The 27,600-nt window shown below is 42.3% G+C and overlaps 2 protein-coding genes across 5 annotated transcripts; one reads left to right on the top strand and one right to left on the bottom strand.

Annotated features, from left to right (window-relative positions):
- Positions 1-242: 242 nt before the first annotated feature.
- Positions 243-16,380, bottom strand: DRC7 (dynein regulatory complex subunit 7). Of its 4 annotated transcripts, XM_039353759.1 has the most exons (19): positions 16,302-16,328; positions 15,167-15,337; positions 13,952-14,131; positions 12,452-12,626; positions 9,971-10,096; positions 9,228-9,422; positions 8,793-8,951; positions 8,125-8,343; positions 7,310-7,438; positions 6,793-6,865; positions 6,007-6,135; positions 5,573-5,701; positions 5,120-5,346; positions 4,111-4,326; positions 3,310-3,420; positions 2,102-2,212; positions 1,583-1,777; positions 842-981; positions 243-725 (listed from the first exon to the last, which is right to left on the bottom strand). In XM_039353759.1, the coding sequence occupies exons 3-19, from the start codon at positions 14,092-14,094 to the stop codon at positions 632-634; spliced, it is 2,571 nt and encodes an 856-aa protein (XP_039209693.1). In that variant the 5' UTR covers positions 14,095-14,131; positions 15,167-15,337; positions 16,302-16,328; the 3' UTR covers positions 243-631. The 4 variants fall into 4 exon arrangements, with proteins under 4 accessions (XP_039209693.1, XP_039209692.1, XP_039209694.1 ...); XM_039353758.1 differs by lacking the exon at positions 15,167-15,337 and having other exon boundaries at positions 16,302-16,380; XM_039353760.1 differs by lacking the exons at positions 8,793-8,951; positions 15,167-15,337 and having other exon boundaries at positions 16,302-16,380.
- Positions 16,381-20,612: 4,232 nt separating this feature from the next.
- Positions 20,613-27,343, top strand: LOC120312732 (uromodulin-like). The gene is made up of 8 exons (XM_039353864.1): positions 20,613-20,679; positions 21,073-21,240; positions 22,561-22,766; positions 23,066-23,223; positions 24,620-24,865; positions 25,122-25,281; positions 25,897-26,032; positions 26,517-27,343. The coding sequence occupies exons 1-8, from the start codon at positions 20,613-20,615 to the stop codon at positions 26,621-26,623; spliced, it is 1,248 nt and encodes a 415-aa protein (XP_039209798.1). The 3' UTR covers positions 26,624-27,343.
- Positions 27,344-27,600: the final 257 nt, after the last annotated feature.

Genomic DNA, 27,600 nt, shown 5'->3' with positions numbered 1-27,600 from the left:
CTGCAACCCTTTCCTTTGCTTTCTCCTAGCTGAGCTTACCAAACTACAATGTTCTTTTTAGCTTGCCTACCAAGGAGACTTTTATTATTGTCTGGACATTCATGAATTTGCCCTATCCTGCTTCAGTGACACCATAGCAGTTCCCTTAGAATTAATATTAATTAATAGCAAAAGGAAGTCTCTCAGAATTCAGACAGTGAGTTCTCTTAAACTTTAAAGGAAGGGAAGAGGAATACTTTGGATTTAAATTTGATATTCAATTTATTGATGTAAAATCATGTGAAGAGAAGGAGGAGGAGGAAGAAGAAGAAGAAGAAGAAGAAGAAGAAGAAGAAGAAGAAGAAGAAGAAGAAGAAGAAGAAGAAGTCTGAGAGTCTTGCTATCTTTCACACATATATCTAGCTATCAAAACCCAGATTTTTTTTTAAGTGTTGCTCCATTGAAAGATTCAAAGAATTAAAGTTTCTTCTCCTTGATGCTTTCTTACCAGGAAGCTCCAAAGGTTTATTGAAAGGAAGAAAGTGAATAATGGCCTGAGAAAAATAAAATGTTCTTCAAAGATATTTGGAACTGTTTCATTAAATTCATATGGTTTTTGAGGAGCACTTCCCAGAAATGACTCACAAAAGAATTAAACATAAAATTTAAGATGTTCACAGAGACGAGGATCTTTGGAAAGCTTCTCTTCCAATGCTATATATTTCAGCGGTGCTCTCTCTTTATGCCTGGTGAAGAAAGACAAGTAATTACTGTTCCAATTTCATTAACTGTGTGTTACCATTGATGCTGGCTGGGTTTTGTCCCTACTTTCATCTGGCCTTAAGTCCCATTCACACAATACCTGCTCAGTCGGAGCTCCAAAATGCGGATGCGAAACATGGCTTCTGAGCAGAAGTTCAGATAGGCATCTTCATCCTCCAAAGTCATATTGAGTTGGTTCTGCTGGTACCACTGCTGCTTCCTCTGGAGTTCTTGAGTTTCCTATGGGGAGGGAGGGAGGGAGGGAGGGAGGGAGAGAGAGAGAGAGAGAGAATCAAAATATCTGCAATGTTTGGCAAATAAAAAATAAAAAAGTAGAGTTGCAATTCAAGTTCCACTTAAAATAAAAGACAGAGCTTTGGTCTCAATGTCACTACCACCATTTTGACTTTTTTTGACCGTCTCCTGCAGACATCCCTGTTTGGAATCAGAGTGTAGCATTGAGGAGACAAAGAAATGGAAACAGACTGATGGAACCTGAGCGGCAGCATGAAGCCTTAGGAGGCCCCTTTGTCTTGGCCATACTCCCGTAGCCCATCCTTCCCCTTCCACTGAGAAAAAACAGTGAAGTCTTAATGGTTCCAGTGGGCCAAGGGTGCTTTACAGAGACATCAACAAGAGCCCCTGGAGAGCAGCTGGGTCCATAGAAGTAGAAAGTCCTATCTAGGCAAGTCAGCTCTTGGTTTGGGCCATGGGTCTTCAAATATGGCCCTTTTATGACTTGTGGACTTCAACTCCCAGAATTCCTCAGCCAGCTACGCCAAGTTTGAAGACCCCTGGTTTGGGCCATGGAGAGCCAGAGGTCCAATGACTGCCTAGATACCTTCTCAAATCGTGCTTGAATGAGGTTGGCCTTGTCAACGAGACGATGCTTGAAATCATTCAGGCAATCTTCTTTCAGGCGCAAAGCGAGCCACTTGGACATCTTCTCAATGCCTCCCACCTGAATCAGGAAGGGCGCCAGGTAGTCCAGCTCCTGCTCCACTTGGCGCTGGCGTTCCTCTTGCTGTTGACGCTCCTGGAGAGGAAGGAGACAGACCAATATGCTTGATGGGGAGCTGACAGCCCCACTGGATAGACCAGACCAGGAAGGAAGCATATCATGGCGACGTCTTGCTACATCCAGAACTTGGGAGGTATTTATTGTTCTTGGACACATAAATGTTGCCTGCCCTTGTGCCATAGTTCTCCTGACCTTCTCAAGAACCTTGGGATGACAATTAAGATGCTAAGAATTCCCATAATTCAATCCCTGATTCCTTGCTAGTTTTGATCGTTTCCAAGGATGAGGAAATGGCCCATAAATGCTGTGTAGGTCGATCCCAAAGAACCTCCAGCTTACTATGGTTTCACGATGTTCTTTACTCTTCTCGTTCCTTTCCGTGTCATAAATGGAGACGCTCAACTTGCTAGCAGCCTCTTCCTCTCCTCGAATCCGCAGAAGTTCCAGGACCTTTGATGGCATGGAGATATCAGAGAGAGAATCATAGAAGGTTGACCACAGAAGGCACCCCAAGGACCATCTCATTCAACCGCTGCAGGTGCAGCAAAACCAATTTGTCAAGCTGGCCCGACTAGGGACTCAGGAAAGAAAGACCCTCGACTCCATGATTGACACGAGCAGTTACAGCAAAAGCAAAGCTGGATTTGAATATTCCCACGCAAAGCCGATGGCTTTCCCCTCTTCCTCAGCCCCCTCCCCCTGAACAGTCCATCCATGTCCAATCCCATTCCTTTCCAATGTTTTGGGTGAGGGTTATGTTTTGGGAACAGCTCCAAGGTTCAACTTGGAAAGTTGCTAACTTGGCAAATGTAAGACTTGTGGACTTCAACTCCCAGAATTCTCCAGCCAGCTTCGATCTTTAAAGCTTGTGGGCTTAAAATTGTCAAGTTTGTAGACCCCTGTGTTAAAATATTACACATTAGAGGTGAGAGGGGGAGTGGGATAGGGAAGGCATATGATCTGAAAGAATGAATGATCAAAAGACGTTCAGGATTATAGACGCCTTCTTGGGGAAACAGGAACTAACATCAAAGGGTAATTAAGAGAGAAGCTCTAAATGAATAGAATAGTGCTGGAAGGGACCTTGGAGGTCTTCTAGTCCAGCCCCCTGTTCAAGCAGGAGAACCTATACTATTTCAGACAAGTGACTGTCTAGTGCAGGGGTAGGCAACCTTGGCTCTTTTATGACTCGTGGACTTCAACTCCCAGAATTCCTGAGCCAGCCAGGAAAGGGAGGGGAAAGGGAGGGGAAAGGGAGAGGTTTCCAAGCTGAGCCATGCCGGCTCAGGAATTCTGGGAGCTGAAGTCCACCGGTCATAAAAGAGCCAAGGTTGCCCACCCCTGGCCTAGTGGGTCTCTTCTTAAAAAACTCCAGTGATGGAGTGTCCACGATGAAGCAATGAGCGATTACTTCTCTGTGTATGTGTGCAAGCACAGGGTAGCCAGGAAAATGGGTCAGGGTGCATTCAACCAGAGGGCAGGACTTCATAGACCCCCCCACCCCCCACCGCCAATAAAAAAAATCTCCCCCTCCCCCCCCCCAGTACCTCTATCTCAGATTCCCACACTTGATGCCGGGAACGCTTCTCATCTTCCATTAGCTGCATCAGCATTTCATAAAGATGGAACAATTTCTTTTCTTTCTCCACAGGCCCCGCCTGAGAACAAAGGAGCCCAAAAGCAGATTTATGAACCCTGAACTGAACTGAGCAAAGGAGATTCAGAACCGAGTCAGAACATTGGCCGATGGGGGAGAACAACCCACTCAGTGCTCCTGAGATCGTTGGATGATTTTCTCCTTTCTGTGTTTGTTTTAAAAAATATTTCCAGAAATGACCCCCACGTTTATAGTCCATTTGATCATGAGATGTCTACAGGTAGTCTTTGACTAACAACCACAGTTGAGTTGTTACGTGAGTTTTGCTCCATTTGCTCTCATGTGATCCTGAGACACGGCAACCGTCATAAATACGGCTCAGTGGTCAAGCATCCGAATTTTCAAACAGTATCCATGGGGATACTTTGAGGGTCGTAAGTGTGAAAAATGGTCATAAGTCACATTTTCACTGATGTTGTAACTTTGAAAGATCAGTAAACCAACTGTTATAAGTCAAGGACTACTCATAGTTTTAGTCAGTCTCCAACAGTGGCGTGAGGGAGCTCTTAATTGAGCCATCAGGAATCCCACCAGCCCACATTATTTGCCAAAGAAAATTCAGCTCCCTGATTCTAAGTGATGGATATTCAACCAGAAAGTCTATTTATGTCTTGCAACCGTTCATTTAAGTCCCATTTAAGGCCATGGGTTGGATCCACCGTGACCTGCAGGTACCGTATCCTTCATTTACCTGATAACTGATGCACATATCCCGGCTCATGATAACCTTATTTCCCTTGCTGTCCACATCGGAACGCTTATTAAACTCCCTCTTGGAAGGGGTGATGTAATTCTCCTTGCAATGATAGGTCAAAAGGATCTTATCCTCTGAGATCAAAAAAATGCGTTCAGCCACATCTTCATCAGCCGGTTTGCTTGGGTTCCTGCGGAATCTCTCGGTGATTTTCTAGAAAGTATACAAGCGGGAGAGGACAGGGTAGTATCAAACTCCTGACCGCCAATATTTTGCAATGAGTTGGTTGGGATGGGCCATAGAGAGACAGATAGCTATGCTGGTATTTGGGCACAAATACTAGCTAGCAATTAAAATCGCATGAAGTATTAGTACGGCTTTATAAAGCCTGAGTAAAGCCACACCTGGAATGCTGCAGCCAGTTTTGGTCACCAGATTACAAAAAAGATGCTGAGACTTCGAGAAAAGTGCAAAGAAGAGCAACTCAGATGATCAAAGGCCTGGAGACTAAAACATATGAAGAACGGTGGCAGGATTTGGGAATGGCCGGTCTAGAGAAAAGGAGGACTGTGGGAGAGGGGGACATGATAGAAGTATTCCAGTATTTGAGGGGAATGGAGCAGAACAGAACAGAATAGAGTAGAACTGGAAGGGACCTTGGTGGTCTTCTAGTCCAGCCCCCTGCTCGAGCAGGAGAACCTATACTATTTCAGACAAGCGACTGTTTAAAGAGAGTCAACTTAGAGTTTGGGTAGATCTTCAACCGAAGCTGGTAAGATGCTCCTATTCAGATTAATCCACCTCTACTGTGGTTTAAATCTGCTCAGAAGAAACTTGCATATCCACAGCAATCTATTTAGATGGAACTGGAAATCTATGACAATAATACCCCTCCTCAAAAGACCCCTTCCCAAAAGCTTTCTACTGGGGGTTTCCTATCTTCTAAGTTTTGTCTCTGAAGGACTACGGGACATCAACCGAATATGCCAACGGTGGCCGTTCTTACCAAAATTGGTCGGGCATTGCTTTCGGTGGTAGCCATTTTCTTGGTAGGTTTCTTGATTCTTTTGCCAAACTCAGTGTGACGGTAACTGAGGAAATCTAAGCGACCTTCAAAATACTCTGCCATCTCTTGGGAAGTTTCTGTACGTTTCTGAAGGCCATCTACCCGTGTCTCATTGTAGAACTCCATCGTGCGCTCGGTCTCCGGTTCCATGGTCTTGTACATATGTGCTGGGAAAACAAAGAGAGGTCCAGGATGGAATCTCCAGTTAGGGAGTGTAGAGAAGAGCTGATGAGATGGATCTCCATCCTTCTTAGATAGACAGATAGACAGACAGACAGACAGACAGACAGACAGACAGATAGATAGATAGGATGGAATGAATATTGCCCAATCTAGAGACAGTCAGTTTTTGTTCCCTTGCCAAGAATCAAGGCTCTCTGTTGTACCAGATACCTTTCAGTCCCAGAGCATGTCCAGGCAGGAATTGCTCTGCTATGATGTTGGTTTGCTTATTTAATTCTCGAATGTCCAACTTGTCTTCACGGTACTTGAACCACTCCTTCACTTCAAGCACCTTGGTACCTGAAGAAGGAAAGAGAAGAAGAACAGCTGGTGGTAGGCCCAAGAGGGTTGAGGCCACCCAGAAATGAAAGAAAGAATGTATAAAGTTCCTCCAATTTCTGAAGGAACAGAAGTTGCCTTCAGAAATTGTGGGAGTTTCATCACGGGAAGCTTTCAAGAAGAGACTGGACTGCTGTCTGTCAGAAATGGTGTAGGATCTCCTGCTTGGGTGGGGTGGGGGTTGGACTAGATGACCTACAAGGTCCCTTCCAACTCTGTTATTCTATTCTATTCTCTCTGGGATCTTCAATTTTAAATCTACTTACAGTCTGGATCTTCATACAGCGTGAGCCGGGTGACTAGGCCATTGGCGTTAAGGTATGGTGCCCATTTCTCCAACTTGGCATTCTTATACTGAATCAGTTTCTTGCCTTGTGGACAACGAGTCTCAAATTCTAGAGATAAGAGCAGAGAAGACTTTATACTGGTGAGAATAAGAAAATGAAATTCTCCAAATATTGATGGAATTACAATTTCTTTCTTTCCTGACTATCAACAGCCTGATGGTTAACTGATAGTTAACTGCAGATTTTGCTGACGTGTTAGCTACCTGCAGACTGAGCTGCACTTTGGGTGCCTGATTGACTTGAAATAATTGATGGACTGATGTGGCTGGGTAGCTACTTGCCAGGCTGACTGCATACATGGACTTCACGTTGAACTTTTCTACCTTACTATAACTACGCTTAACTCTCTTTTAACCCAATTTCTCCTTTGCCTCCCAAATCCTAAACTACCTTAACCCTAACCCTGAGCCTTCCCTTCCTGAAACCATGAGTGGAATCTGATAGCTGAGCTCAACTTGATGACTTTCTTCTCAGCTTCTCCTCAGATTTCTAAAGTCTCCTTCTTAATTTGCAGGCAAGCTATCTCAAAGAGGAGGAGGAGGAGGAGGAGGAGGAGGAGGAGCTAGTTATGTGTGCCCCGCAATAATAGGCTATTTGTTACAAACTGATCCTTTCTGAGATGTTAGATAATATTGCTATCATTTCCTCACCAAGCTTGCCTACTGGAGACAGGTCAAGATGGGGAATCCCCCCCCCCAAGAATACCTTTGGGAGATACATGGATCTGTTCCACCCAAGATGCAGGCATGTCAAAACTCTTTGATTCTTCTTCCTTCATCTACCAAGATGCAATAAATAAAGCTGTGAGAATGCTCATCTATTAAGGTCCATGTTATCTAACTCCTGCTCTCATTTGACACTCTGTTCTGTTCTGTTCTGTTCTGCTCTGTTCCGTTCCGTTCCATTCCGTTCCGTCCCGTCCCGTCCCGTCCCGTCCCATCCCATCCCATATTCTATTCTATTCTATTCTATTCTATTCTATTCTATTCTATTCTATTCTATTCTATTCTATTCTAGTCTTCAATATTATATTAAAAACTTTATAAAGTTTATTAAGAAAAACTGATCAAGGCTAGGCTTAGGCTAAGTTGCTTAGTTGACTGAATAAACTTAGTATGATGTGTGCAATTAGTTTTGTAAGTGATCTGGGTCATTGGATTGCACAAACTCGGCAGCCAAACAGTTAATATTGGGGGTCTTGTGTGGTCATCCCAGGCCTTACCAAATCTTCCACATCATCCTCACCCAGATCCTCCTCCTCCTCCATTTCTGGCAGGGACAAGAAAGGTTTGTCGGTGCTGGGAAGCATGAATTCCCACCGCACAGGATCCCCGAGATCAAACTGAAGATCCTAGAAAATCAACAGATCCGAGTGAATTCTCTGCAAGAAACGGTTGTGCTCGGAGGGAATCTTACGTCAACTGACACAGTTCTTTACAAAATTACTAATTTACAGCCTCCAAAATCCTTTAAAACTACACAAACATCAGAATTAATTAAACACATATTTCAAATTGCAAACACACACACAAGTCAACACACAAAACTCAATTAACACAATGTAAACATAATTATAATGCTGACAGTTCAGACGAAGAGATTCGATCCATATCACTTGATTTAATCAACCCCTTCTCTGGGGTCCGCATGTACATTTGCCCACGCCTCTCAAGTGTCATCCTAGAATCAGCACGCAGACACTTCTACAACCAGGACCAGCTCCCTTATAAAACAATGTCGCTGTACCCATTTTTTTCTGCAGTGCCCCCAAAGCATATCTCTTTGCTTTGGGGAATAAATATTTCTCCTGTCCTCACAGCTGTCTGCACGTCATTTTTATTTATTCTTGCACAATTCCAGCTCAAGTTAGAACCCCGAATTATTCTTCTGAGAGTCTCCTGCTTTGAACAGGGAGTTGAACTAGAAGACCTCCAAGATCCCTTCCAGCCTTATGATTCTGTGTTCTAGGTTCTATGGGTTGAAACTAAAAAGAAACTTGAGATTCCTCTGAGTAGGAAGACCCAGCCAGACTCTTACCTTGCAACCATTCCAGCAATCCTGCATGTTGATCCAATAATTCCGATGGTTCCACAGACATTCGATACCCAGGAAGTGATCATCAGCAGGGCTGTAGCTTTTTCCAGTGAAAGGGTCAATAAAAAAACTTTCAGGTACTTCCCGCTTGCCAGAGAGAACGAGCACCCAGGCGTGGACCCGGAGACCCTGCAGACGGTCCGGCTTTGGCTTCTCCTCCAGCTGCAGCAGAGAGAGATGGGGAGGGGAGGGAGCAGGTCTCTTAGCAGGTTCCAGGCACTGAATGCTTGTTCTTTGCCAAAGGTCATTCCATGCTCTGCAAAGACAGGTAGTCCTTGACTTATGACCACAGTTTCGCAACCAGAATTTCAATAGAATAGAATAGAATAGAATAGAATAGAATAGAATAATAATTTAGTAGAGTAGAGTAGAGTAGAGTAGAGTAGAGTAGAGTAGAGTAGAGTAGAGTAGAGTAGAGTAGAAATTCTTTATTGGCAAAGTGTGATTGGCACACAAGGAATTTGTCCCCAGGTGGTGTCTCTAAATGATCTGCTACACTTCTAACCAGATTCCTCCAGGTTGAGCTGTCACCTGTCTCTTGACCTCTTGATGCCTTCCCACAACACTCAAGTCAGCCACCCCAGCCCGCAAGTCTCTCCTAAACTACGTACGGCCTTCTTCTCTTCTTCCTCCTTCTGCTTCTTCTCTTCTGCAGCCTGTTCTTTGGTCTGTTGCTTCTCTTCCTGGCGTAACTCATACTTGCTCCGCAAATCACGCGGGGGCTTGATGGCGTATTTCTTAGCCTTCTCCTTTTTAGCTTCGACTTGGACCTGGGGCCAAAAACAATCCCTCTTTTTTAATCCAATCTTTGGAAGTTGTTCATCCCTAAATGTCTGCCTAGGGTCAGGAGACCCAGGTGAAGCACAAATGCTTTTAAGTGTACAAAAAGGACGAGACATATTCTACTCCAAGTGATTGGCCTAAAGATACCCAGTCTGCGTTCGTGCCTAAGGCAGGACTAGAACTTACCATCTCCTGGTTTCTAGCTTGGCGCATTAACCTCTAGGCCAAACTGGTTCTGGATCCCACCCAAGTCAGGTTCTCACCTCTTCCGGCTTCTGTAAGAGTGGGCACACTTCCTTGGACTCATCCATCATGCAGATATCCTTGGTGGCATAGCCATTCACACAGTAGGCATCATAGCCCGCCCCAATCAGCAGAGAGCATAAAAGGACACTGAAATCAAAGCAGTTTCCTCGCTGGTACCTCAAGATGGTTGTTGGTGAACATAAATAGCTGGGCTGGAGAGAGAAGACACACATCCTTTAACCTGCTGTGGTTTTCAATCTTTTTACTGCAACTTTAGTTCTCTGCACTGCTTATTTTTATTATTGATTACTGTGAATGTTTTATACCTGTGTGTTTCAATAAAAATTTTGGTACACTGTTTTTACTCATAGTTTATTTAGTTCAATGAATATACAACGTTAAGTTCATTAGATAGACCACAAAAATTAAAGACACAAGGGTACAAAATATACCAGTTAATGAAAATAATGAATATGCCTGACTGATTACATGCCATGAATTCAGTGTCGACTTGTAGTGACCACATAGATGGACCTTCTCCAAGACAATGTCCTTAACCTGGTCTTTCAGATCTTCCAATGACGCACCCATTGGCACTGTAATTGTGATAGTATGTGTGAATGCCTTGGACGAGAGTGAGACGGATGAGGAGGTCTGCCTTAGGCCATCTTTATCACTACATCTACATGGCTTTGAGTTCTTCTTTGCGTCAGCTCCCCCATGGGACTTTCAGGTCACACATGCAGGTCCTATTTCTTACCGGTGCTAGCGGAGACAGAAGAGGCTCCATGGTGAGATAGTCAGAAACAAAACGGGCTGCACTATCCCAGTTGTACAACTCTGAGTAGGGGAGCAGAGTTGGCCGGACAGTTGTGCTTACAAATTTCTGCAACAAAAAAGCCATTGGGTTACTTTCACAAACAAAGCCAACATAAATCAGGACTCTAAGATCATCAGAAATATAATTCCATCTCAACGGAGTTGAGATTTGAACTCAGAAAGCCAGTTTGGTCTAGAGGTGAAGGCACAAAGGCTAGAAATCAGGAAATTGTCAGTTCTAGACCTACCTTAGGCACAAAAACCAGCTTGGGGAATTTGAGCCAATCACCAGGAGACGGTGAGTTGTAGTTTGTGAAAACTGGCGGGGGAACTTTGGGCCGGTCACCAGGAGATGGTGAGTTCTAGTCCTTTCTTAGGCATGGAAGCCAGCTGGGTGACTATGAAGCAATCACCAGACTGTGAGTTCTAGTCCCACCTTAGGTACAACATCCAGATGGGTGACTTTGAGCCAGTCCTTCTCCCTCAGACCAGCCCACCTTACAGGGTTATTGTTGTGGGGAAAATAGGACAAAGAAGGAATATTGTGTGTGCTTGCCACCTTGAGTTATTTATAAAAATAATAAAGGTGTGATAAAGAACATTAAAAAAAAGCCTTGTAAAAGCTCTAGCCTTTCCATATTATGCATCAAAACATATAAGCAAAACATTCTTGGATATGATACAAAAGCCTATGTCTCGTCATGACTATAAACAATAAGTGCTTCCAAAATACCAGCCCAGCTCTGGAAAAAGGATTTGGTAAAATTGGTATTTATTTTTTTTTGTAATCTTTGCTTTTTGAAAATGGATCGCATTAACCCTGATCGTCTCACAATATGATCACATGCTTTGTCATTTTTTAAGATGATTTTTAAAATTCTACTTCAATGTTTTAATTTTCAGTGCGTTTCTAGATAAGCACGTTCAGGGAAAATCTCTTTTTGTAGGTCAGTATAACATTCTAGATACTCTGCAGAATAAGTGAGCTTATTTCAAAACACAACTCACGACATGTAAAAGTTTGCCAGCTGCTGTTTGCTCTTTGCTCACTCCACACAAAAGGAGGAGCAAGTTTTGCAAAATGCCATGCAGAAATCCATCCCAGGAAGAAATTTACAGATTGTCTGCTTATCCTGATCAGATAATGCCAGAGAGGATGTTTATGGGCAGCTTTTACACCATTATAATTTTGCAGCTGGGAGGTCACCCGCTTTGCCGACAGATAAGCAAATATAAAAGTTGTCCTTTCACAGATTCAACAACATTCCACTTAAAAAACAACAACAACATAGAAGAAAACTTTAAAAATTAGGATGTGGAGGACAAACAGTGAAGGATTGTAGTGTTTGTTATAACCTGCAATTTCCTGGGAAAACCACTTCAGAAAATTCCTGGAAATTGAGTTTTTAGATTAGCTTCATAAAAATCTTCTGCATTTTTAACAAGCTGAGCGGAAGTTTGTTCTCCTCTATTTTGTTAAAAGCTGATCAACCAGCTTGTTTAAAAAAAAAAAAAATTGGTGTCACACAAAGAGAGATGAGGAAGCAACAGCTTCGAAAATAGCTGAATTGGGGGTCCTGGACAGTGGTTCCCCCCCAAAATGGGTGTGCCTCCCACACTTCCAAAATATACATCTGATGACATTGCTAATTGGTGTTTAAGTTAATGGGTGATAGGGGCAAATTATGGATAGAGAGGGAAGATGCTGCTTGTGTTTTGGATAAGATGGAAAATTGGCCATCATCAGCCAGTTTAATAGCCATTTGTTCTCCTTGGAAATTACTCTGAGATTTCACACAAGTGTAACACTAGGGTGATATGGTAGCAGTCTTCCAATACTTGAGGGGCTGTCACAGAGAAGGGGGGGGGTCAACTTATTCTCCACAGGACCAATAAGGCAGGATAAGAAATGGCAGAAGGAAACTAATCAAGGAGAAATCCAACCTAGAACTAAGGAGAAATTCCCTAAGAGTGAGAAAAATTATTCAGTAGATTAGAAATTCAGAAATTGTGGGTGTTCCATTACTGCAGTTTTTTAAAGAAGAGATTGGACAACCATTGAGACATGGTGGTGCAGTGGTTAGAATGCAGTATTGCAGGCAAACTCTGCCCATTGCCAGGAGTTCGATCCTGTCTTGCTCAAGGTTGATTCAGTCTTCCATCCTTCCGAGGTCAGTAAAATGAGGACCCAGATTGTTGGGGGCAAGAGGCTGACTCTGTAAACTGCTTAGACAGGTTGTAAAACACTATGAAGTGATAGATAAGTCTACGTGCTACTGCTATTTGTGCAGAAGCATAGGAATTCTGTTATTCTGTTACGACCATTTCTAGCAGACCATTCTCAGCCTGTTCATCAAGCATCGGTTTCCAGATTCTTGGGGCAACTTGGAAGTTTCCTTCCAAAGCTCTTTGCCCGACTTACTTCCATGCCACATTCGTTGATTGGGTGAAGGAAGAGGGGCACACGATCCGGGCAAAGATGTGCATATTGCCGATGAAAGTTATCAGCCACCTGTAGAAGCAACTGCTCCTTGGGTGTGTTGGTTTTGTAGGACTCCGGCAAGTGGGCTGTGTCAATCTTGCTCCAATCAAATTCACTACATGCAGGAAAGACAAAAAAGGAAAGGCTGGTAGTCCTTGACTTACAACAGTTCATTTAGTGACCGTTTTGATCCCCCTGGTCACGTGATCAAAATTTGGATGCGTGGCAACTGTCTCATATTTATGGATAGAATATGGAATGGAAGAATAGAATAGAATAGAATAGAATAGAATAGAATAGAATAGAATAGAATAGAATAGAATAGAATAGAATAGAATAGAATAGAAATTCTTTATTGGCCGTTATAACTTTGAACAGTCACTAAACAAATGGTTGTAAATCAAGGACTATCTACACCTAGAAATTTGCTGAGATTTCAGGGAATGACTTCACAATAGGAGACTAAAAGTGATTTGTAGTTTGTTTTGCTCTAAGCTAGAAACAGAACACTTTCTGACCAAGTTCAAGGTGCTAGTGTGCTAATGTGGTATTCCATCGGGCTGCAATTCCACTAAAGTTTAAGAGAGTTTTTTAAAAAGCTCTCGCAACATAAGAACAGAAGACTTCAGCTTTTCCCTGTTATCGTGTTACAACAACCTTCACCCATCCTTGAGTCAGCAGAACATGACTGGCATGATAAGCTTCCTCTTGGCCCATCGCTCTCCTGCCTCAGTTGCTTCTGTTCCCGTGTGGCCCTGACTCTCAGAGTAGACGGTGATAACCCTTTAGAGATTTCACACACCTTGAAGCTGCCAGGGATGATGTCAGAAGAAAGGGAAAAACTATTTAGCACAATTCCCAGGCTGAAAAAGATGTTGCCAGGCCATATTTTTGCCAAGGCTCAGTGCACATGAGCAAGGGTGCTGAATCTATATACAAATATGAATTCCTAATTTCTAAAAGAATGATATTGTTTTGCATGCTCCCCAAAATTTGGAGAGATGCAACCTTTGTCTACGGGCCACAACACTGCTCCAAATTTTGTATAACTGAAATTGACGTCTACTTTGATGTGGCCTTGGAAGAGTTAGAATATGCTCCAAGGTGGATTTTCAAAACATGCCAATACATTTCAGTGTAGATTTTCACAACGTGCTAATAAATTTCATTGTGGATTTTTCCCACTATGCTACAACATGGATTTTCACAACATGCTAATAATTTCCAGTGTTAATTTTAACAATGGGTTAACAAATGCCAACCCAGATTTTCATACTGTGCTAATAAATGTCGGTGTGGATTTTCACAATGGGCTAATCAATTTCACCTTGCTAAATTTCAGGCCATTTAGGAGGCTTATGGCACAACCTATTGTGAGAACCCAGAAAAGGGTTCAATACAGTAACTCACTTTCATGTGCCCAAGTTAGGTAGTGCTTACCCTACAGCTTTAGGAACGTGGACTTTGATCCGCGACAGCTGCTTCTTCAGGTCTTGGAGTTCATTAGTAAACTTCGAAGATTTTTGCAATTCTTCCTCACCTCCCGTTTCGGGAGATCCAGATTTTTCCTCTTGGCCCTCCATCTTGCTACTCACAACAGCACAGGTTGTCTGAAAAAACCTGCGTGATAAAGTCATAGAAAGCAAAATATCACCTCCAGAACAATAGATGTCCCTGCACTCTGGATATATTGTTCATCTATGTCAGCGGTGAGCAACTTCGGACCATTTATGACTTGTGGACTTCAACTCCCAGAATTCCTGAACATTATCTTTAAAAGCCCAGTTATTTTTGGAATCAGTTTTCCAAGGCAGCAATCAATATTTGAGAAAGTTGTTTTTCAAATGGTGGGATTTCCTGCTAAATCTTCAAAGGTATTATCTGTCAGGTGAGTAAAAAGTTATTTTTATGCATTCTAGTCAACCAGTTCTGGAAAGAAGGGACACAGAATGATGGACTGTGACTCCTAAGCCTTTTAGGATCAAATGGGATGAAAAGTAGAAAATCTATACAAAAATAGATATACCCTGTTCTAAGTCCTCAACTTAGAACAGTTCATTTAGTGGCTGTTCGAAGTTACACTGAAAAAAGTGATTTATGACCACTTACAACTGTTGTAACATCCTCATGGTTGTGTGATCAAGATTCAGACGCTTGGCAACTGATTCATATTTATGACGGTTGTGGGGTCCCAGAGTCATGTGATCATCTTTTGCGACTTCCTGACAAGCAAAGTCACTGCAGAAGCCAGATTCACTTAACAACAGTGTGACTAATTTCACAACTGCAGTGATTCACTTAACAATTAGGGCAAGAAAAGTTGTAAAATGGGGCAAAACTCATTTAACAAATTTCTCACTTAACAACCTAGCTTTTGGGCTCAATTGTGGTCGTATGTTGAGGACTACCTGTATCAGAGCTAGAAGGGACCTTGAAGGTCTTCTAGTCCAACCGCCTACTCAAACAGGAAACCTTATACCATTTCAGACAAATGGCTGTCCTGTCTCTTCTTAAAAACCTCCAGTATAACTTCTGGATATAACTTCTGGAGGTAAACCATTCCACTAATTAATTGTTCTCACTGTCAGGAAATTTCTGCTTATTTCTAGATTGGATCTCTCCTTCCTAAGCATCCTCCGTTTCTTCTTGTCCTACCTTTGGAGAATAGGTTGATCCTCTGTTCTTTGTGGCGTTTCTTGGCAACAGAAACTTTGTGCTCAGTTGTGAAGGTAAATTGAGGACTACCTGTAACCCTGGTTCATACTAACTCACGTGTTCACGTGTTGTGTGAATGGAACACTACATACTCCTTCCAGAAATTTAGCCCTGTGGGATGAACATTGACTATCAAAAACCTTCTGAGAAGCATTCATGGAAGGAAATGCTCCACAATCTCTCAATAACAGTTGTGGACAAGCCTTGAAGCTAATTATTTTTCTGAAATGCAAATCAGGATGAATAACTTGCATGGGTTTGCCTTATCTATGTCTCCACGCCTCTCCCTTCTTCTGCCATGTCCTTCTTAAACAAGGAATTCCAAGGAGGTTTGTAAACAGCAAAGCAGAAATGTAAAAACGGCTGGCAACTTTACAACAGGTCAAGCTGCTCCCCCCCCCCAGTCCTCCCTCCCTCCCAATTTGGTCTCTTTTCTCTGAGATAGAGGAAAGATAGAAAAAAAGAAAGTAGCCTTCAAGCATATCCTTGATTTAGCATTATTTGTGTAGAATATACGGTATGACCGTTATTCCGGAAGATTATTTTAAGATTAGATTCCGTAATCACCACTGTGGTTATGTTTCTCAATTAAGCCCTGCCAAGGAAAAATATGATGGGCTAAAGAGAGAAATATATATAAATATATATATATTGCAGGCATTCTCAGCTCGATAGTTATAATTTCCAATTCCCATTTTTTTTGTTTGTTTTCTTTTCTTTTTGTTGAGAAAAAAGATTTTCCTTGATGGAGAGTGAGAATTATTTTCAAACCAAAACAGAAGTCTGGACTTTAGACGCAGCAAGCAGTGAGAAGCATCCCTTTAAAAATAAATTAGTGCAAAGAGAAGGGTGCAATATTTCTAGCAGGTGTTTTTTTCCCCAAGCTTCTGAACTTTGGAAAAGTTGAAAATATGTCAACGCTTCCATGCCTGTGTCTACAAAGCAATGATGGTTAAGGAGTGTGAATTGCATCAGCAGTTTTGCCCTTTGCTGCTCCTTGATTATTTGAGCTTAAATACGTTTGTCCCTTTTCTAAATTCACATTATGGATGGGTCACCCTTCCCTCCTACTGACCTTCAAGCCTCTGCTCTTTCCTGCAAGATCTGTTGATCTCTGTCTCCATGACAACCAGCTTCCGGAAGCAGAGGCCTCTGGGAGTCGTAGTTTGCTCCTTTGCCTCAACAAGCTTCAAGTTACTTCTGCTGGTGAAACAGGGATATTAAGAAGCAAAAATAGGAGAACAGAATGAAATTTCTGACAGATTTCTAAAAGAATGGCCCAGCACTTCCTCTGCAGTAACAATCAATAAATCTCACTTGTTGGTTTTGTTTAATTTTGTACCCCCCCCCTTTCATATCAATAGAAAAATAATAGTTATGGCAAACAAATTTCCATAATAAATCAATATAGGTGGTCCTCAACTTACAACCACAACTGCGGCCAGAAATTCTATTCTATTTAAGCAGCCTAGTACTTAAATGAATCCCGCCTGATTCTACAACCTTTTTTGCCGCTAAACAAAACAGTCACTAAACGAATGGTTGTAAGTTGAGGACTAAATGTACATAAATTCTCACTTTTGCTTCCTTTTGCATCTACTCTCTGAATTGCCATCAGTGCTAAATGCCAGTGATGGGACTTGCCGTTGTGTCAGAAAAATATCTTGCAGCAATCACCATTTTTTTAAAAAAAATAAATTCTGTTTCTTTTCTCAGCCATGCTCCTTCAGAGGAAGAAAAGTGTGAAACTTGAAAATTGGCTGAATAATTGGACCTTTCAGTCCCTGTGAGAAGGGTAACTGTTGTGTTTCATCTAATATCCTGGTATATTCTTTCCTAACTCATCATAGACACCAGCTTTCAGCAAAACAAAAAAAAGTAAAATTTTCATCTATGATTATTTCTGTCCCTTAGATGGAGGGCTGGGTCTGCATTAAACCTTGCTCTGATTCTCTTCAAGGATCTAAGAGGAACATCTGGAATGATATCCTTCAAAGCGTATCCTTAAAAAGACAGGAGATCAAAAGTTGGGAGGAACTAAGAATTTTCTACACTCCGGGAAAGCCAGAAAGCCAAAAAATACAATCCAGCTTCTAAACAGTGGCTTATTGCCTTGGATTGCTGCTATAAAATAGTATTTTCAGAGGCGTTAGAAAATCTCAATCTGGCAAAGGAATAGTCATCCTGGGAGCCTTAGTAGGAGGGGACCAGCTGGTTTGGAGATAGTATATAATAGGGCAGAGTAAAGTCGGTGCCATACATGCCATAGATGCTCGTGAGCTGTAAGCTGTTATGGTGAGGAAGAGAGTAGACAAGCAGCCTATTTGTCCTTACTGTGAAGTCCAGCAGGCCTTACTTGCAAGTAAGTGCAACATTACATTGCATCTCCTCAAAGGAATGCCTATGGGTTGTGCTAAGGTCCAGTCCATCTTCCTGTTTTGAGTTTGCTTTTAGTTGCGCCTTAGACTAACTTGACACCTGTTCCTCTTCAGATAAATTGACTAAAGAAACCAATGGGGTTCCTTTTTTCGTTTCGTTTTTTCTTTTAAGAATTACACATTTCTTTCCTGGGGAGGGGCAGTGTGTTGGAATTCTTCGAGAATTATTCTCTGAATTTCTTCTGAAGTCCAGAACGACTTGATCTGGGCATACATTGGAGGATTCCTGTAAGAGAAATCTTTTTAAAAATCACCTTTTAAAACTTTGATATTAGTGTCCTTCACTAGAATTTAAGGAACAGGACAGCTAAACAATCTCCATAACTTGAGTTAGAGCAGTTCTCACAGTTAGATGCTTTGTTCCCCCACTTTGACCTTCAAAATGTTGAGATTGTTTTAAACAGATGTCTCAAAGGCAGATATTTAATCAAATTTCACCAAGATGATGTAATGGGAGTATCTTTGCTTGTTTGAACTAGTGAGATGAACTTAAAGGGAAAAGAGGTTTCTTAGGGCTAAAAATATTTATGTTCTCTGAACTAAAAAAACACTTTGAAGATGATGGCCACATTCAGAAACAATTGGTTGAAAACCGTTTTAGCTATTGCTAGATAGAATAATACATATATTTTAAATTAAGACTGGGGGAGGATTTTCTTCAGGTTTAATTAATTGGAGAACAAACGTGTTGAAAATTATGATGCTTATTCTGGGTTTTATCATGTATTAATGGCTGTAATTAGAGCACCATGTTTCCTTATATTTTTTGAGTGGGTTGTTATTTGTTGCTTTTAATTGTGTATGCCTCTCTGAATCTTATACTGAGTGGGTAGATAAATGAATTAATACCAAATAATTAATAAACATAACTCCCAGCTTGAGAATGTCTGTGGCAGAGAAGGCATTTTAAGATGAGAAAGGCTGCAATAGTCAGTGTGTCTTCTGTGATATTTGTTAATGTGGTTTTCCCTAATGAAATACAAGGAGCCACAGACTAAGCTAGCAAAACTAGCCAATGAAGTTAGTTTTTCATTCACTGTGTTGTGTAAACCAGGAACACTGAATTAATTGAATAAGCCACGCAATATCTGAATGCAAGAGGGGGTGATTGTGTAACCCACAATTCAGTCAATCTGAATAAACACATGTAAATACAGTTAGCTGTGTCTCTATAATGCTATAAAACACAAAGTACCCAGTAATCTTAACCAGTTCTAGCCTACAAACCCATCAATGTGGTTAAATTGACCATTGTGATTCCATATGCTCTGAGGATACAGAAAAATAATTTTGGAACTTCCAGTTAATTTATCTACTCAAAATATATTGCACTAAATACAGTAGCTAAACGCAGAAGAGAAATTCTTCCCAATTCTCTTCACGATGGCTGTGTTTGCAGGGCACTCTGTACTACAAACCAGCTAACCATTACTGTTGCTTAGCCTGTCATGTGAATGTCAGCGCTGTAGGTTGATTGTGGTTCAGTGCGTCTTGAGTATGCAGAAAATCGGTGAACTGAAGAAGCCAAGGTTCTCTTAACCATGGATGTGTTTTTGAAAGACAGCAGATGAATATCATGGTGACCAGATTTGAAAGAAGAGGGTGGGACTGTAGTTGCAGAAAATGTGAATGAAAAGAGAACATCACTAGTCAACCTTAGTGAGGAAAGTTCTCAGATGCATAACTATTCAAGATGAAGGACCTCCAACTCTACCATGTCCACAGCAGAGCCTTCTGCTCAAAAGTATCTGCAGGCAGAGGTCCGAAAAGTTAAGAGGTGGCCAGTCAAAGCCTACCCATTTTAAGTAAGTTATTTGCACCCAGCACCTTAAAAAGAGGGAGGGGCTTAAGTCACATGGCTATGGCCACCATCTCAACTTTTTTAAACTCTCCCCCTCCCCCCACGGTTCCTGGTTCGCTACCTGCAGTTCAAGGTGGGTGTACCTTGGGCATAGATCGGTCCACCTGTTTGGAAGCAAATTCAGCCTGTGGGAAGAAAACTCTGAAAATTTAAGATAAAGCAGGTTGAAGCTGCAGCAAGATATAGGGGTGAGTATAGAGATCAGCAAACAGGTCTTTGGCCTCTCTGTTTGTTCTTAATTACATTCCTTTTCCATCGCAGATACTTAATCTTCAATTTTTAAAAAATATTTAAAAAATTATATATTTTCTTAAAATATGGATAAAAAATGCAAACCAAATAGATTTTTTCTGATTATGAATCAGGTTGCTTTGTTGCTGCTTTGCATCCAGTCAAGATCATGTGTAGTGTCATCCCAGGGTTATGGGACACTCTATTTAAAATGTTCAGATTGCAGAAATGGTGAGACTTGGTTTGAACTGGGAAGCTCAACGTGGTTGGTTGGACCTGATTAGATAGAAGATCACCAAGAGAAGACCAGGCGCGCTAGAAGACTCTAACAGCACATTGTTCTACACTATTACCAAAGCTCCATCAAAGTGCCCAGGAATTCATTTCAATTCGAGGCAGCCTTGACCTTGATCATAAATACCTTCTTCTTCTTCTTTCAGGATATGATTACGATGTTCTGGCTTGTAGTTCCAGTTCTCTTCTTCCCTGTGACTGAGAGCCCTGACTGTAAGTTTCTGGTTCCTTCTTGAAGAAGGCTGGCCAGAGGGGGAGTGGGTGAACCTCCAGCTGCCTCTAAGTGTACCAATTTGAGTGTTTTTCATTTGAGCTACTCCTGAGAAGAAGCAGGGCCAGGAGCATTAGCTGTGTCCTTCCTGTGGAGTTACAGGAACAGACTTTTGCAATTAACAGAATCTTTAGACCCTGACAAACTGAGGAGGGCCTCTGCTGAGCATCTTGCCTCACCCACCATCCAGCTGTGACCATTCCCACAGCAGCATCACATGGCCCAGTCTCCAAGGTTTTCCCACACGTCACGATATACAGAGATGCCTAACCTGGTTCTCCAGAAGGACACATGGCCTCTAACACTCTGAAGAACAATCTCAGAGAAATTATCGCTCATGTTGTTGTGCAGCTAAATTGTAAATCTGTAAAATCTGTAAATGATGACATTGTTCATCTGGCTGTCGTATTAACTGACTCTGGGGCTTGCAGACATGGGCTGCAGAAGACAAAGGGCCACTAGATGGCACCAAAGCAACACAGAAAGCTGTAACTCTGCTTCCATCTAGTCTTCTGGGGCTGTGCAGCTGAGCCTGGTGCCTCCAAATGCAAAGGAATTAAGCACACCTGGTGCACATGGTGGGGAGGATGTTTTTATAAAACTTCCAAGAATTGCTCTACCTGCCTTAAAGTGAAATAGAGCCAACAATAAGAAACAGGCATAGAGTACTGAGTTGTGTTGGGGCACAAGGGTGAAACTGTGGTTTTTCTTTGCTGGTGACCCACCATCTGATGGATCCTTTCGGTTCTAGATCACCTGATGGAGCTCCAGAAACGCAGCGGAGAGGAAGCGGTGAGGCTTCACAGGACCTTGGGACCCTGCCTTCCGAATCCGTGTTTTCACCAGGGAAAGTGCAGGGTTGTGAGCAACAGTCCAAATTGCACTTGTAAGACCGGCTTTACGGGACAATTCTGTAAAGGTAAGACACATCTGCTCTGGGATGCAAAGGCCTACAGACTTTCCGTGTTCAAAGAACTTTCTTAACTTAGAAGCCTGGGGAGTTATTCTTTTTTCTGTTTCCCCAGAAATACTTAACTGATCTGGCATAAAAAGCATTTTGAAGTTCTCCTGCCTTCAAAAATTCCTATAAGTGTCTTTGTTATAAGCAAACTTAAGAGTTACCAGATGCAGAGAAAAAGGTTTTTTTTCCCCCCAGGAACGTGTCCTTGAGGAGATCTTTCTCTCTGAGGACATTTTGCTCTCAGTCATTCTTTGGAGTGAATACTGTTTTTTTTATTGTTCTCTTTTAACTGAAGCACAATTCTATTATAGGCTGAATCCGGTAACATTTTCCTGCAAAATTGCAGACCTCTCCCCCAATGATATTTCAAAACCAGAATGTGTAAATTATCAAAATATATCCTTCAGCATCACGTCCAAAGATGTATGTTATCCATGTTGAACAGTGTTGAGCCTCAAGGCAACTTTCCATTTTATACTGTTTCTAAGTCTAATATTAACGGAATCTTTCATAGCCTAGAAATTCTTAGTGATCAGATAGCCAAGAGGTATATATGAAAGGTATGACCTTCGTTCCACAATGGATTGTCATATTTACATTCAGTCCCACAGAAAGATCTTGGGATCCTAGTGGACGATCATTTAAGTATGAGCCAACACTGTGTGGCAGCAGCCAAAACAAGCCAACACAATGCTGGGCTGCATTAATAGAGGGATAGAATCAAGATCACGTGAAGTTTTAGTACCATTTTACAAAGCCTTAATAAGACCACACTTGGGATACTGCATCCATTTCTGGTCACCACGATGTGAAAAAGATGTTGAGCCTTTGGAAAGAGTGCAGAAAAGAGCAACTATGATGATTAAAGGCCTGGAGACTAAAACACATGAAGAACGGTTGCAGCAATTGGGTATGGCCAGTCTAGACAAAGGAAGGACAAGGGAAGACATGATAGCAGTGTTCCAATACTTGAGGGGCTGCCACAAAGAAGAGGGGGTCAGCCTATTCTCCAGAGCACCTGAAGGCAGGACAAGAAGCAACAGATGGAAACTAATAAAGGAGAGAAGAAACCTGGAATTAAGGAGAAACTTCCTAACACTGAGGACAATCAACCAGTGGAACAGCTTGCCTTCAGAAATCATGGTTGCTCCATCACTGGAGGTTTTTTAAGAAGAGATTGAACAGCCATTTGTCTGTAGGTCTCCTGCTTGTTCAGAGGGTTGGACTAGAGGACCTCCAAGGCCCCTTCCAACTCTACTCTTCTGTTATTCTGTTAAGATATGGAGGTGAAACTCCAGTGCGAGGAGGAGTATATGAAGATGCTGGTGAGGAAGGAAGTGTTTGAGACGCTGAAAGTCCCGCTGAGATCTGTCCATCTGATGAATAGCTCCTGTGCCCTTTCGGAGCAAGATGAGGATGGAGAGAGCTTCTTCGGAGCCACGTTGACAGGTGAAAACCACACTGCCTGCGGGTCAGAGATCAAGGTAGGTGGAGGATACAGGTACAGGTAGTTCTCAACATACGACCACAATTGAGCCCAAAATTTTCATGGCAAAGCAAGACAATGGTTAAGAGAGTTTTTGCCCCATTTTATTACCTTTCTTGCCACCGCTGTTAAGTGACTCACTGATGTTAAGTTAGTAACACAGTTATTAAGTAAAACTGGCTTCCCCCATTGACCTTGCATGTCAGAAGTTTGCAAAAAGTGTTGCATTACTGTACTACCCTCTTCACCCATAATCCTGAGCTTGGCTCGTAATCTAGTTTCTGGTCCATTTTGCAGGTCAACGGTTCTCACGTGTCTTATGCCAACGTGATCGAGTCAGACCGGGAGGATAACGGTGTGATCACCAGGAGTGCTGTGATTCTCATACATTTCTCCTGCATCTATACCTACAAGCGTGTAGTCAGCTTGCAGTACTCACTCAAGGCTATGGACACGTATGTTGTGGCTTGGGTTGCTGTAAGCATTCTCTACCTGATGTCCTGTGTTAGGATGGCTATGATAGTTTCAGACCATTCTGTAAGCAGGCAAGCTGAGTCTCAACAGATGAACCAGTGGCTTTGGCATCCATCCTACGTGGGTTTGAGATCACCATAGTCAAAAGTGGTGCTGGGCATGGTCATAGTCTGCAGCCTGAAGGGAAATCCCATGTTTGCAACTGAAGGTTCAATCTCCAAAAGGTTCAGCTAGGAAGGACTCCAAGATACCGAGCACTATGGCTTGGCATAAGACAATCATCAATAGGTTTGTTATTATTTCAAAAGCAGTACACTCCACACTTCTGAGGGTTAGGAAATTGCAAGAAATGGCTAGGGTAAGCAACCTTCCAACAGCTGAAGACCTCCTTTTGCATTTTTTTTTTTTTTTTGCCTATTTAAGGGATACAACCAACAACGTTTGTAAGGTGAAATGAGCAAGGCTTTGGAATTCCTGTTTTTTTTTTTAATGAAATACTTTCACTTCTGTGTTCCTTCTTTAAGATGACTAGCCTTCTCAGTGTAGGACTGCCTTTAATTTTTCTCAGAGGGCCTATTAATACATGTGTTCTATTATCAAAGGTTAAATTCAATAATGAGGTCCAAAGAGTGATATAAGGATCATCTAGGACCTGATCAGGTGTAGGCTGGGAGATGACTAGCAGGTAGAATGGTAAGATAAGAACGAGAATTATGCAGCATGATTATTATTCATCAATAATTTGATTGATTGATTATGTGCTATCAAGGCCATAACTGTGCTTTGTTTTTAGGTGCTATGTACATAGTCTATTTACACCCTGTCCCAGATACCTTCTAGCTTAAAATAAAGTGGTCCTCTTTTACCAGGTAGATGCAGCAGTTTGATGTTAAGTATTTTGCAGCAATTTGTTTTATATAGTGTAATTTATGTTTTTTCTCTTCCTGGTGTGCTGTTATCAGTTGCACGTTAATTGTTTTACTTTTTTAGACAGGATTGTAGAAACAGTTGAAGACACTTAGAAGGCCTTCCAGAAAGCCTATGTGGAATAGAAAAAATAATAGTAGTGAGAAAGTTGAATAATGAAATGTTCCTCTTAAGTCTTGGCAAGTATATTCCTGCCGGTATGACCAATCTGTGGTTGCAAGAGAAGTCAAAAATAGTTGAGCTGCAAACTGAAAGGACACAGTTGACTTCACATGGACAATTTAGAAGAACAGTAGCTTAGCACAGGAGGTCTCCAAATTTGGCAATTTTAAGACTTGTGGACTTCAACTCCCAGTATTCCTCATCAGCATGACTTAGCAACTCATTCCCTCTTCACACAGATACACCTCTCAGACAGACAGATTGATGGGCGATATTTCTGTTTCCTAGGTTTGTGCAATTTTCAGTCAAAGAAGGGGACTTTACTGTAACCATGGGCCTCTATGAGAGTGCTGGCTTCCAGAAGCCTTACAGCCAGCAGCCGCTGTCGCTTCTCATGTCAGACACCCTCTACGTCCTCCTGCAGATAGAAGGGCAAGACCAGGTGAAGTACTTCTTCCTAAGTGTGGAGGACTGCTGGGGAACCCCAACGAACAACCCCGATGACAGCACAAAGCACTACCTCATCACGAAGGGGTAAGAGGCATGGCTGGGGTTGTCTAGGATGCTGGTTGAAGCTCCAGGGTGGTGAGGAGAGTGGACAATCATTTGGTGTCATGAGCACATTTTGAAACCAGAGAACTCTTTGAGCATGGATGGACGGATGGACAGATAGTCCTTGAGTTACAACCATTCATTTTGTAACCATTCGAATTTACAATGGCACAGGAAAAAATGTGGGCCAGCAATTGTAAATAATGACTACAGGAAGGGGGGACCTGTTTTCTTCTAGGTGTCCTCGCGACAAGACGCTGGAGTTCCTCAACGCAATTGGAACCAGCACGGTGGCCAAATTTAGCTTTCAGATGTTCCAGTTCAAGAACTTGTCCGAGGTCTTCCTACACTGCAAAGTCCGTCTGTGCATTCCAGCTAACCAGGAGCCATGTGCCAAGGTGAACCCACATCTTTTGCACATGACTGTGCAATGCCGGGCACTTTTTCATATCTTCCTGGGAGCTGAACAGCTTATTTATTTGCAATCCCTGATCTGGGGAAAATGTTTGGGTCACAGTGAAGAAGCTACAAGGAAGATGGGGCTTTGGGGAGTCCTTGACTCTTGACCATAACCGAGCCTGGAATTATGCTCATTGGTTGTGCTGATGATTAAGCGGCATGACAGTGCCCACTTTTATGACCTTTTTTGCTTCAATCACTAAGTCAATGTAGTGGTGGATAAGCAAAACACATTATCCACAATGGTTTTTTTTTTTTTTTTGCTGTAAACTGGAAGTAAAAGTCAGTTCCCAGCAAAAAAAACATCAATCACAATCATGTGTCCACAAGATACTGCAAATGTTTGTAAATGTGGGCAGATGGCTGAGCTGTCCAAAATGGGATCCCATGACTGTGGGGTTGGTCAAAATGGGATGATTCGACATGCCAAAATGCTGTGGCCAACTCATTGCTGCCAACTCAACGTGGTCAGCTTTATTATTAGCATTAGCTCCATCATCCATTGGGGTTTTTGTTATGCACATACTGACTTCTCTCTTTTCCTTTGGTGACAGCAATGTCCCATCAAGCAAAGGAACAAGAGGCATCTGGAGGACGAATACATGAAAGTGGTCTCCTATGGGCCCGTTGTGTTTGCAGTGCAGTCACACTTGGAAACCCGGAACACCCACGACCAACCGTCCTTCTTGGGTATGGCACCGTCTTCAGTTTGATGCCCCAGGGAGGGGGTTAATTGTGACTTCCACTTGAGCTTTTGGACCCCCAGTGCCCTGGGATGTCCACACTCTTTTTCAGCTCCTTGGGGATGGAGGGGAAATAGGGTATCTGCCTTCCTCTCTGAAAGAGTTCAACTGAAAAAAAATATCAGCGTCCCCGCCCATATCTCCAGTGTATCTGAAAAACCAATTTTTTAAAAAAAAAAAAAATACAGGAAAGTTTTTATAAATTATCTGGACCATTCTTTGGAAGCAACATTTTCATTTTTAAACAAACTGATGAAATTTGTCCTCCTTCCTGTCTTCTTCCTTCCCTTCTATTCTATTCCCTTTCTTTCCCATGTCTGTCTGTCTGTCTGTCTGTCTATCCCTCCACTCTTTCCTTTCCTTTCCTTTCCTTCTTTTCCCCTCCTTCTCTCTCTCTCTCTCTCCCCTCCCTCCTCATTCCAGGATCGCAGGTGTGGATCCCTGTGGTGATGGCCGTGGTAGCCATCACTGCAATCTTCATCTTCATAGCTGTTGTAAAAGTCATGAAGAAATGAGCAACTTCCAAATAAATCTATAATTGCAGATCACGCCAGGGCCAGTTTGCAATTTTCTCTCCTGAAAGAAGTTTCCAAGAACTGCCATGTTGAAAAGTTCTGGGTGTCCTTTAAGGGATAGGAGAATTTTGGAGAACTTTTCTCGGGTCAAAGCTAACCGTTCTTGCCCGCATTGAATGAACACGTTGCTCAGGAAAGGCGCAAACGTCTTGTTGTCTGACTGGTGATCTGCAGACTCTCCGGCTTCCATTAGATCCCCGGTGAGAGCCGTCTTCCTGGGGGATTTTTCAGACTGGGAAGGAGGACCAGCCAGGGAGGCTTCAGGCCAATGAAAAGACGTGGATCAGAAAACAGCAACCTCAGCCATCTCCTCCTTTTCCCTTTTGGCTAAGAGCAAGTTTAGGTACATCACAGAGAAATTTGAAAGAAAATGTTCTGAGAATAAGGTAGCAAAACAGAGGCAAGAAAACTCTGAAGAAATTCCAAATTTGATGAAAGCAAAGCTCAACATGGCATAATCTCTGATGCACAAGCTTGCTTTTCGGACCTACGAAAGCCACAATATGACGACAAATATTGGTGTGTTCCGGCTTCTGGTCTTGCCTGCCTATTTTTTTTTCTTTTTTCTTTTTTTAACCTCTGTTTGAAGCACAAAGTTTCTGCCCTTATCTTGATTTACAAGAAGGCCTCTTGGCCACCTGTTATACCTCAAAGCTGTTGAAATGTGCTTGGTAGTTCAGGAAAAAGTAGAACAGAAAACAGCTGGGGGGAAAAGTCAGGGAAAAACCAGACCCACTTATTTTCTGGAAAAGATTGTGTTAATCCTGGTTCCCCTTTCTGGGGCCAACCCTTTAGTCCAAGGCCCACGGTCACACTCTCAAAGTGTGACAGCTGCCCCCCAAAGATAACTTATCCTGTTGTTAAGCTTTCATTCCTCTGAGTTTGCAAAAAAGGAATCAGTTGAAGCTTCCTTCAGCAATTGGAATCTGATCTTGCAGTC

The sequence above is a fragment of the Crotalus tigris genome, unplaced genomic scaffold (genome assembly GCF_016545835.1).
Source record: "Crotalus tigris isolate CLP2741 ecotype Arizona unplaced genomic scaffold, ASM1654583v1 scf7180000018525.42219311030:4301911, whole genome shotgun sequence".
Taxonomy (NCBI): domain Eukaryota; kingdom Metazoa; phylum Chordata; class Lepidosauria; order Squamata; family Viperidae; genus Crotalus; species Crotalus tigris.
The sequence above is the reverse complement of the archived record's forward strand: the minus strand, read 5'-3'. Positions and strand labels throughout refer to the sequence as shown.

Excerpts from the sequence above, each read along its gene's own strand:
- LOC120312732 (XM_039353864.1), top strand. The coding sequence starts at position 20,613 with ATGGCCTCTAACACTCTGAAGAACAATCTCAGAGAAATTATCGCTCAT. Across the intron at positions 23,224-24,619 it reads TCACTCAAGGCTATGGACAC|GTTTGTGCAATTTTCAGTCA; the intron begins GTATGTTGTGGC and ends TCTGTTTCCTAG. Across the intron at positions 25,282-25,896 it reads ACCAGGAGCCATGTGCCAAG|CAATGTCCCATCAAGCAAAG; the intron begins GTGAACCCACAT and ends CTTTGGTGACAG.
- DRC7 (XM_039353758.1), bottom strand. The coding sequence starts at position 14,094 with ATGGAGGGCCAAGAGGAAAAATCTGGATCTCCCGAAACGGGAGGTGAG. Across the intron at positions 7,439-8,124 it reads ATTGCTGGAATGGTTGCAAG|GATCTTCAGTTTGATCTCGG; the intron begins GTAAGAGTCTGG and ends TTGATTTTCTAG. Across the intron at positions 1,778-2,101 it reads AAGAACATCGTGAAACCATA|GAGCGTCAACAGCAAGAGGA; the intron begins GTAAGCTGGAGG and ends CTTCCTCTCCAG.